This window comes from Venturia canescens, chromosome 5 (genome assembly GCF_019457755.1).
Source record: "Venturia canescens isolate UGA chromosome 5, ASM1945775v1, whole genome shotgun sequence".
Taxonomy (NCBI): Eukaryota; Metazoa; Arthropoda; class Insecta; order Hymenoptera; family Ichneumonidae; genus Venturia; species Venturia canescens.
In genome coordinates, this window is record NC_057425.1 from 16,119,718 (window position 1) to 16,131,723 (window position 12,006).

The following is a 12,006-nucleotide window of genomic DNA, read 5'->3' on the forward strand; positions in this document are numbered from 1 at the left end:
GGGGGGGGGGCCAGGCGGGTGGCAACCCCAAATCACTCCACTATCAAACGAAGCTGTCAAAACAAACGTCATTAGGACTCAAAACAGGCAAACTAAAATTCTCTCTCTCTTCTTTGCACGCGGAGGTAACAGAAGGTAAAACAGGTAGATTTCGCTAGCAAGGTAATACACGGGTTAATAAACTAATACTTAAAGATACGTGACGCTGAGTCTCGTTCCGAACATCGCCTAGTGAGTCGAGGGGCGTCCAATCATGGACCGTAAATCCGGTCCACTGGTCGATACAGATCATACGAGTGGTGGGGCAGAAATGTCACGTCACAATATATATCGATCGAATTTATGATTGCTGTTACCGTGTTACGTTTTTTTAATGTCTGCTGTACTGCCGTGTTCTACGTTCTGAAGTTGATGTCAGATTTCCGATCATGAACAACTAATTTCAACAACCAATCACAACGTCTAAAAATGGATGTCGTCAGATCCAACCAATCAGAAACTCGAGAGCATCAAAGTGCCTTTGATGGTGTTTATGAATACAGATGCATAAATTCTTGAATGTGTTGGTAACTTTTGAATAATCTTGACCCCGTGCAAAGTTTTTTCTCAGCAATTACACCACCGATCATGCTGATTTAAGGCGGAATCGAAAGAGAATTACTCAATTGGCTTAAACTTCAATTTTCAAGTTGCTAAATGGCTCCCGAGCTTCGTAATTCAATAAAATCACGTGCCAATTTTACCCCCACCACCGCGAATCGTTTTATTCAGAGAAAGTATAGTCTCGGCGAGAGCCTCGGGCCAACAGACGACAGGGCTATCAATGTACTTGTCCGGAGACTCTACCGAGTCTCTTGATTCGCGGTGGTGAGGGTAAAATTGGCATGTCATTTTCTAGAATTGCAGAGCTCAGGAGACGTTTTGTAAAGCGAAAATTGGTTTGGAGACTAATTTTCAAAATATTTTTTGAATGAGCCCGAAACCAACACGATCAGTAGCGTAATTGCTGAGAAAAAACTTTGCACAGGCTCAAGATTATGCAAAAGTTACTAACACATTTATGGATTTACCGTGTCTGCATAGAACACTATCAAAAGCCTCTTGATGCCAGCTATAACCCATTTCTCTGGAAACTCGGATCCCGGCGATCCCGATGACAGAAATAATGAGTTGCGATTGGTCAGAACACTCGCTGTACCGTTCCAGCGGAATAAAATTTATGAATATATACCTATATATACAATGCCATCAGTCAGCCGTCAGTTTTTGATATTATAAACAAACGGATTTTCGACATTACGAAGTGCGGGGTAAATAAAAAAAATATTTATCATCTAATAAAGTGTTCAATATGCATTTATTTTATTAAGAATAGTGGTATGTGGTGTTGAAAATAGCGGTGTGGTGTCGTACACTAGTACGAAATCCAGACATATAGTGACTTTGGTGTGATATATTGTACAACCATCTGTCAGTTTTTGATGGCATGAGCAAACTAATAGCAATAGCCATCTAAATGATAAAATTTCAGCTCACTGGTCGTTACGACAGAAAGATTTCAGTCGTAATAAATTCAGGGATACGACCCAACATTTTGGGTCGAATCTCCACGCTGGTTGTCGATTAATTTGGGTATTATAGATGGATGGACATGGAGCGAGGAATAATAATTGGGATAAGATACAGAAAAGACAGGGTAAGGCTTTCGGATCATAGCGAAGGTGGTCGTCCCAAGAGCAATTATAATTTTTTATTTTTTTTTCTGCTCTCGGAATTTTCGAGGGGCGGTGATACAAAATGTATTTTTTATTTTACATATATACGCAAATTTTTCATTCGGATATGATTATTCTGTGTCACAGCACAGGCTTTCACATAATGCATCGAATGTATTGGCAAAGTGAAGTACTTTTGTTTTTACAATTTGTCTTTTACAACCGAACCATTGAACGTTTTCGATTGTTCACGCTACCGAAACGAGTAGATTTTCATAAATCGCACAGTAACCAATAATAAAAGTCAGCAAGAAAAATTTTCATTATATTTTCATTAATGCATGTGCATTGCTCTGTGTTTTACGAACTTTATGAATCTCTGAAGTGTATCGAAAAAAAAAAAAAATTTCGAGGGTTGCGCGAAAGGCGATTTCACATTTTTATAATTTTATTTCGATCGTCTTCTCAGATTCAAAAGTTTACACAAGCCTAATATTATAATTTTATTAGTATTAAATTATTATGACTTGTAAATATAGCCCCGTGATTAGACACATTACGCACACATCGTTTCGATAGAATGTTAACTTTTGAAATATTATACCATTCTAAAATATATTTTAGCGAGTACAATAAATTGTCCGATAGTCACATTTTCTTTCTACGTGCGACCAATTCTTATCACTGTTTTTCTCGTACATATTTACCGGTAAAAGAAATTATTTTTCATTGATGCATCGTCTAGTTGTTATTTGTACGTGGAAAACGAAAAAAAAGTATAGTCCTCATTTACAAACCATGCTCTGCACATTTCTCATAACATTTCATTATATGTTCCCAATTTAATTCTTCGTTATTTATAATAAAATGTTAACATTATTGTTACGGCTATTAAGTTTTAGCATCAACACAGTTGATTTTCAAGAGCGTCAAAGATTATTCAACTTCGATGACGTTTCACCAATCTTATCATGGGGCGATGCAATCATTTTATTGAAATGTTATCTCCTTCGTAAAGATAAATCTTTTCGTCATGATGAAATTTTAACCAACTGTGATGATCTCTTTATCACAAACACAGCGATAATTGTTTTTCCTGCTTTCTTCATTCTCGAATGTTACTCCAAGCTATTAAAAGAAAAATAAATGGTGACTCAATTTATAGGTTTGCATACATTCCTTCAATCTTCATTACTTTTCATATAATTATCAATTGCAATTATCCGGTGGTTCAGATACTTTAGAAATAACGTTAAAATCGTTTCACACTAGAACGCGTTAAAAGACTGAAGCGTGCTCGTTTCATATTAATTAAATTAAATCATCCACGCGTTCTCCGTTGACTACGAATTAATTGTATCTTTGAAGAAGTCACACTTTTTCGCATCGGGAAATTATCGTTCTCTCGCGGTATCCTGTTTGGTACGATCATAGCGTTGAACACGATTCATTGACGTTTCTTCAACCGGTTCGTTCATTTGATCTGCCATTACTGCGCAGCATTCGACACCGCTATATTCAAAGCTGCAATCAGTAGAAAACATTGTTGTTCCATGTTTCATCAATATTCTAAATTCCAAGGTGTTATTGTGAATAGTGTATCACTATTTAATTTGGTGTGCACTTTAAACTGTTTCAGTCAGTTTATACTGCAATGAATATTTCTTTCGTAATTCCCTGTTTTGTAACGAGTCTATTATAATTTCACTTAATTCAGTATTTACCGTTATTCCTGTGTACCGCTTACATTCCTCGCGCGTTCGCTGATAATTTATAAAGACCTTTTCTTTGATCAACTTTAATGTATCGACCGATACTTTGTAGTCTTGTTTATCAAAAGTATACCTGGTCATAAAATTTGTATCAATCTATTGTATGAAATTTGTTTAAATTGAAAGAAAACATTGTCATATATTCATTACGCTTATCGTTTTGGCTAGCGTTTCATACATTGCACTTTATTTTGCTCAAGTGCTTTACAAAAACACATTTTAACTTTTGCACATAACATTTTTATGAGTTCCAATCATATTGGAAATACAAAATGGCTTCATAGATATACCGGTATATTAGTATATCTCAAATTTTATTTCCGCATCACAGTCATTTTTGTATTCAAGATAAATATCTATTTAAATACGAATTAAATGTTAAGCGTAATAAATTAAAGAACAAATCAATCTTCGCTTTTTTGATCGTCGCTGTCATCGTATTCGCTGGCGGCGTTACTTTTACGGTGACCGGTATTATAGGCATCATCGTCCTCGTCCTCGTCCTGGTCGTCGTTAGTGATGACGGTGGAGGCGTCATCGTCCTCGTCGTCGTTATCGGTGACGGTAGGTGCGTCATCGTCTTCGTCGTCGTTATTACTATTTCTGTTCGCAGCTGATTTAATACCACGACGCTTTTCCGAAACATTTGCGTTTCTACGATAACGGTTGTACCGGTCGTGCTTCAATTTTTTCGATACCACTGCTTTCATGCTTTCCATGCTGTCTAATTCTTTTACCGGTAGTTTCTTGGTGGATTGCAGCCGCATGCACGCACCTGTTCATTAAACATTTTACTAGGACAGAGAATTTCTGTGAATGAGAGAGCGTGAGACGCGTGGCAGGATCGCGAGAGATCATGGGAATTTCGGTGACAATGAAGGACAGTCGAGGAAAAACCATTATACTACTTACATCTCAACTTCTCCAATTCCTCTGTACATATTTCTCGTGCTCCATCTTCGGCGTATCCACTTTTTCTGCTTTTCACAACGAGCTTCATCCGCTCTTCCTCGCTCCATAGGACTGACATCAATACGGATATTCTTTTAGGCATGGTTTCAGCCGACGCAGCTTTTATGAATACGTCTTTGTCGATTACCCAATCTTCAGTAATTTGAAACTCTTTCGTTTCATCCAACAACGAAGTATCAAGCTCCTCCTCTTCTTCTACATCATCATCATCATCAGCTGTCTCCAAAGCTTTTGATAAATTTCGCATCAATTTCGTCAAGGCTTTGACGATCTTGCGCGTTGACTCAAGCTGCAAATACATTTTGTTCTTAAAAAATAAAGTAAAAATATTTCATGCTCGTTTCACAGTTATCTTCTGTTACTTATATGTTACCTTTCGTTTTATTCTGTCTTTTTGGCTTCGAGAGTAGCACGAGGTCGATGTCGCTCGGTTCTTAACTTGGATTATGTCTTTCTTACCGGTATCTACATTTTTGACGCGTTATTTTTCACCTCGATTCTCACTGCTTTTCCACTGAGCTTTTTCTTTTCCCAATTCCAACAGCTCTCTCGCTCTTGTACGCCTTCCGCGTATGTCGTCTTTATCATTTTCGAACTCGTAAGGGTCCGATTTACCTCTTTTTTTATGATTGAGCGTTTCTTTTCGTACTTTTTTTACCTTTTTATTCACATGAGCTCAGGTTATTTCTGGAATTTGACATTACTCTACATTACAATGGAGTATGAAACATTATTCTTACCGGTATCATTGGTTTTTTCTCAGAATCGAACGGGGCATCCTTCCGTCCATTCGATATTATTTCAATCTTTCGAATTTTCAAATTTGACTTGGACTTTGATTTTTCATTTGACGCTCCAGCTTCAGAATCTTTTATCTTTTGGACCTGTGTAACGATATACCATTATGAATCGACGTTTTTATCAATTACATTAATACTTATCACACGATGATCGTTCGTCGAAAACATTTTTCTTATGTACCGGTATTGTTTCATTTCCTTCTTTATTTCTCTTGTTTTTTGCTTTTCCGTGACTTTTTGCATAATTTGCGTTGTTCTGGGAGGTTGCAAATTTTTGAGAAATGGGCCATTCATTACTTTCTTCGACGCCTCATTGATAATCGATGAAGCTCCAGCATCACATGTGTTATTTCCATCGTTATCAAAATCATTTTGTTGTAGCAAATTTAACCATCCATAAAAAAAAAACTTGGAAACCGATTCCTCATTCTTTTTATTTGATTCGAACCGCTAAATCAATTGAAAAAAATTCCATCTCATTTACGTGCAGCACTAAAATTTATGATATCAATCGGTGGACAAGTATTTTATTAATAACTCCAAATTATGACATTATTAAATTGTTCTAACAAGGAACATCACTTTGGTGTCCCCCTCCGATTTTCTTGAAACTGCTGTATGTGAAAGAGCATTCGAAAGTAAGAGACACGTATTTTTTTTTATCGGCGGAAAAAACGGTTTTAAGGGGTGAAACCACCCTTGAAAGTAAGGCATGTCAGGGGGTGATTTTGCAGTTTCACCAGCAAGCACTCAACTGATTTTGATAAAACCAAAACCAAAATGTTTCTTATCTGAAGTGATGAAAAGTTCACCCTGTGCACGAAAAAAAAAAAAAAAAACAGGGGGTTAACCACCCTTACATTCTTATATATCTCACGCCACAATAAAAAGGAACGAATATGAAGGAATGAAACGGGTTCTATTTCCATGAAAACATGAAAATAAAGTTCACGTGTTTTTGCATTTTTGCAAAATAGCAGTCTTAAGGGGGTGAACTACCCCTTTTTTGAATTTTCGTACCGTAGGTGGTTTATTTCTGTTTTACATGTTTTTGCTGATTCGAAATATTATAATAGTTTCGAATCAAGATTTTCTGACGTATCGAAGTCAATACAAGACTCTGAATGGGTGAATCTCCCCCACTCGATTTTCCTCTTTATTCGCTATTTCAAAATTTCTCCCTGCATTTCGTTCAATTTGGTTGCTCTGCATCGAAATTACAAATTTAATAATTTTAGGAACATATAAAACTCGTATTGACCTGGATGGTGTCGGTTTGGCGGGGGGGGGGGGGGGGGGGGGGGGAAGTTCTCACAACTACTTTTTCGGTGATCATAGAAAGCTTGTAAACTGCACGTAAATGAATAGGTACCATGCTACAGATAAAAATGCCTCTATAAAACACTTTCATAACTTTGGCGGAAAAATAGAGGCGTAGACATATGATCCCGGTGTTTGTGCTAGATAAAAATGTTATCAAGTAGTTATGATCACCTGATATTTTTGGCATTCTCACACACCGAATAACATTAGTCATTCCGAATATTCTTGAGTCATGCATCAGATAAAAACGTTATCAGGCATCGTGAGATTAATAAATATTTTTTTCTTTCGATACTTATTTTCGAAGGCGGTAACCATTAGCATTGTACTAGTGCATTTTTGAGTGAGCTCCAAATCGTGCGTGCTTTTTCTGTGCTTTTGGTGTATTGTGCCTACTACTTTTACCAGCATGAAAGTCAACCCAATCAACGTTATCAAATTGTTACTGGCTACATTTGAAGCTATGAACATTGCACAAACTCCTGTTAATAATGCAGAAATAGAGATGAAGGAGAATTTCGAAAAAATTTTAATCGATTCTATGCAAGATTACAACGGGATTGAGATGATACAGGAAGAAACTCTTGATTTTCAAGAACCATTTAAAGAGTTCGAAGCAATTGCTGTTGAAGATATGATATGGCAAAAGGATGATGATGTCGATTCCGACGCTTGTTCTGGTGACGATGAGCTGAGCTATGATTATAAAAAAAAAGCTGTTGAATATTGGAGATCTGGTAAAAAAAAGAATTACAGTGTTGAAACCGTCAAACAAAAATACAAATCTGTAAAATCCATACGGCAGTTACGACGCTGGGCACAACAACTGAACAAGGGTGGTACATATAAAGAAAAACTTGCTCGAATTTCTGAATACACATTACGGAATATGAAAACTGCTGTAGACGCGGGTGTCATTGTTCATGATATTGACCTTCGAAAGTGGGCTCTACAGGCACAGAAAGAAATAGGCCATGAAGATATACGATTCAAAGCTTCTCATAACTGGCTATGGAAATTTAAGAAATCGCATCGCATTGTTTCCAGAAAAATTAATAAATTTATAACGAGAAAAACTGTGGAGGAAGAAGCGCTTCTGCAAACAAATGCGGACAAATTTGTTCAAGATGTTAAATTACTAATAGAAAAGTATGGGTCAAGTAATGTATATAATTCGGACCAAAGCGGTTTTCAACTGGAAATCCATTCAGCACGAACTTTAGCGATGGAAGGATCGAAAAAAGTTGAATGCGTTGTACAATCAGTGTCTTCAACGACCCATAGCTACACGATTCAGCCAACAATAAATGCCAACGGGAAACTACTTTCTCCACTTTTCATAGTATTAAAGGAGGCAAAAGGTGAATTTGGACCGAGAGTAACGAACGAATTGTTTAAGCCAGATAACGTCATAGTAACAGCATCGAAATCTGGGAAACTTACTTCCGGTGCGTATTATCGTTAAGGGTGCATCAACTTTTTCCAAAATATAGTTATAAATATATAATTTGTTATATGTTTACAGATCATTTTAAAATTTGGATGGAAAAAGTTTTTTTTCCGAATGTTGGAAGTGACAATGTATTACTGATTGATTCCTGGAGTGGACACTGCCCCAAAGTTGTACGTGAAGCCACCCCTCATGATAAAAAAATCATCACAATGATTATCCCAAAAGGTACAACTGGAAAAATTCAACCGCTTGATGTATTTGGATTCAGGATATGGAAAAATTTTGTACGACATTTTTCAGATAGTGTTCTATTAGTGGATGCTGATATAAATTTACATTTGAGGAATAATATAATCAAACTGCAATCTTTGGCCCACAATCAATTGTCATCTCCACGCTATATCAATCTTTTCAAATATTCATGGTTTAAAAGTAATTATATTACGGAAAAACCGGAATATTTCGAAAATCCTGTTGATTTTGGGTTCGGTCAATCAAAAACACACTGTGAAATACCTGGTTGCAATAATATAGCGATTATAAAATGTGCATGGTGCAAAAAATCTTTGTGTTTGAAACATTTTTTTGATGAATATCATTATTGTACAACGTATGAGCCATAATTGCTGGAAATGATAGGTTTTATTATATTTTATTTCGATATATGTACTTATCTAATAAAATCCGATTCTATACTATGAGACGGTTAATGAATTGTTAATGTGTATTGAAGTTTCATTTAAAAAATGTTCGTTAGTAAACAAGATCAACAGCATAGACTTATTCAGACTTCAAAGTTGAATCGTAGTAAATATCAAATGGCTCCCCTCCTCCTTCCCTTGCCCGCCAAGATTGAGGTCAATACGATCATTATACGTTCCTAAAATTATTGAATTCGTAATTTCGATGCAGAGCAACCAAATTGAACGAAATGCAGGGAGAAATTTTGAAATAGCGAATAAAGAGGAAAATCGAGTGGGGGAGATTCACACTTTCAGAGTCTTGTATTGACTTTGATACCTCAGAAAATCTTGATTCGAAATTATTATAATATTTCGAATCAGCAAAAACATGTAAAACAGAAATAAGCCACATACAGTACGAAAATTCAAAAAAGGGGTAGTTTACCCCCTTAAGACTGCTATTTTGCAAAAATGCAAAAACATGTGAACTTTATTTTCATGTTTTCATGGAAATAGAACCCGTTTCATTCCATCATATTCGTTCCTTTTCATTGTGGCGTGAGAAATATAAGAATGTAAGGGTGGTTAACCCCCTGTTTTTTTTTTTTTTTTTCGTGCACAGGGTGAACTTTTCATCACTTCAGATAAGAAACATTTTGGTTTTGGTTTTATCAAAATCTGTTGAGTGCTTGCTGGTGAAACTGCAAAATCACCCCCTGACATGCCTTACTTTCAAGGGTGGTTTCACCCCTTAAAACCGTTTTTCCGCCGATAAAAAAAAATACGTGTCTCTTACTTTCGAATGCTCTTTCACATACAGCAGTTTCAAGAAAATCGGAGGGGGACACCAAAGTGATGTTCCTTGTAAGAAGCATTTAAATCCAAAAAAAATCACATCAAAGCTAGTCATTTGTTACTCTATGGTGGCAGAAACTTATAAGAAAATCGATTTTTCTCAGACTTTCAGGATACTTTGGTATTTTTCACAAAATTCAACGTCGATCGGATCGATACAAATTATGTTTAAATATGTGTTAAAAGTACTTGTGCGGCCCATCACTATTCATTCAATAAAAAATCAATCATAAAAAACGAAACTGTACGGCAGAATCTGGTCAAAAATTTGTTAAAATGCGATTCATTATTAGTTTAATGTTCTTAATAATAGTATATGTTGCGTGAAGATCTGGTGTTGGTAGGGAAATAAATGACACAATGCATGGCGTAAAAAGTGTAACAAGATGGTGCTTTATTTGATGTCGATGGTAAAATAACAATGAAGGAATGTCTCGACAATGAATGATAGGCCCGAACGATTAGCCCGGTGAGAAGGAACACGTGAGAAGTGACCCGGTCGTCGTCGTCGAACACACGTTCGACGAGGCCGAAAGGATAGCCGCCGCGTGCTCGCGCTTGCCCGAACGATAATCCCGAAATATATGAGTAATCCCGTGTTTATAGGTTCCGGAAAACGTATCGAATTGTAGCAGTTAATGTCCCGAATGCGTTGAGCACAATATTTTTAGAAAGGAACCCGAAATGTGTGAAATATTGCCAAAAGGAAAAGATGAAGAACACGGAGCACGTCAGCACGCTGTACGACCGGATCAAAGACAAACAATCAATATGGAGATCGATGAAGACGCGCCGTGCGCATGCGCCACACGTCGCGTCGATCGCGCCCGAATTGCGTGTCCAGTACGTGCTGACCCCCCGCGAGAGCGTGAGAACTAGAGTACGAAAAGCCCATTGTCTCACGTTTCCAGAATTCCCGAGCCCGCGAGCTAGCGACGCCTGTGGTGGGGCGAGCACGCGATCCCGAGAGCGCTCGCCGGCACCGAAGCCTCGCTAATTCCTGAACAGTATAGGTTAGTTCTTATTCCGAATGGAATTTGTTCGCTGGAAGAATAAGTGGGAAGTAAAATTTGCCATCATTGAATATAAACTGGAGAGTTATTTCGGAAGCTTGATCATATATATTATGTATAATTTTTTTCATTTATCGATGCACAATAATATCCCTTATATATTGCGGAACAATTTGTTTCCGTTTTTTATTAAATTAGTGCAATTAAGTAAAAATTACTTGAAGATAATTCTCTCAATTCCTTCTGTATGAATACTTGTGATCCATCAGTTCTAGACAAGCCCTGATTTTTATTTGGATAAACAATTTAAACGGAAAGTGATGCGCCGGACAAGTACTTTTGACACATTTTTAAACATAATTTGTGTCGATCCAATCGACGTTGAATTTTGTGAAAAATACCAAAGTATCCTGAAAGTCTGAGAAAAATCGATTTTCTTATAAGTTTCTGCCACCATAGAGTAACAAATGACTAGCTTTGATGTGATTTTTTTTGGATTTAAAAGCTTCTTAGAACAATTTAATAATGTCATAATTTGGAGTTACTAATAAAATACTTGTCCACCGATTGATATCATAATTTTTAATGCTGCACCTAAATGAGATGGAATTTTTTTCATTTGATTTAGCTGTTCGAATCAAATAAGAAGAATGAGGCATCGGTTTCCAAGTTTTTTTATATGGATAGAATTATCAGCAAACACGACACCATCAATGTTACTTGTCCCAACCTTTTTTTCCCTAGGGGAAGTTTATGGTTTGATATCACGTCTTTTTTCTCGAAAGTTCCTTATTTGTGTTTTGATGACTATATAATTTTAATTTAAATTTCTATGAATTATTTACGATTTACTGCTTATAACGTTGGTTTCCACAAAAAAAGACCTATTTTTCGTCAAAATTGTACAGGAAATATTTCGTCACAGGTCTGTCCTTGGACTTTGGCGATTTTTTTCCTTGTACTCTAACATGTTTTGTCAATTAGGAACCCAAGAGCACGGTGGAAAGCGGGTTGGAGGCCGAGATATGATTTTGGCTTGTAACATCTGATTCGTCAAAAAAAGACTGATACCGCATAATCAGTATCCTAGAGAAGAATATTATACACGAATGCTGTAGGATTGTAATATATTTGATATTTCCCTACGGTTCGAAATCATTTTCGTTGTGTGATTTAAGAAGTTTTGTTTACATTTTTTGTGGTATACTGCGAAAACGAGCGATCATCAATGTAAATGCCCAAATTTTTTTTCTCCGAGAGAGGATTTTTACGGCTTGATATCAAATCTTTTTCTATGGTAGTTCTAATCGACAAAAAATATTCTTAAATAAGATTTTCTAAAGTTCTCCAGTGTTTCTATTGTGATATTTAAAAATAATTTCTCCAATGATTTTCTTTAAGTTTTGTACAATTTATAACA

The 12,006-nt window shown here is 36.4% G+C and overlaps 1 protein-coding gene and 1 long non-coding RNA gene across 2 annotated transcripts; both read right to left on the reverse strand.

Annotated features, from left to right (window-relative positions):
- Positions 1–3,627: 3,627 nt before the first annotated feature.
- On the reverse strand, positions 3,628–4,760 carry LOC122410916 (nucleolin-like). The gene is made up of 2 exons (XM_043419380.1): positions 4,400–4,760; positions 3,628–4,262 (listed from the first exon to the last, which is right to left on the reverse strand). The coding sequence occupies exons 1-2, from the start codon at positions 4,758–4,760 to the stop codon at positions 3,892–3,894; spliced, it is 732 nt and encodes a 243-aa protein (XP_043275315.1). The 3' UTR covers positions 3,628–3,891.
- A 93-nt stretch (positions 4,761–4,853) lies between these two features.
- LOC122411071 (uncharacterized) lies at positions 4,854–5,490 on the reverse strand. The gene is made up of 3 exons (XR_006261073.1): positions 5,441–5,490; positions 5,200–5,343; positions 4,854–5,117 (listed from the first exon to the last, which is right to left on the reverse strand). It is a non-coding gene; the product is annotated as an uncharacterized lncRNA (long non-coding RNA).
- Positions 5,491–12,006: the final 6,516 nt, after the last annotated feature.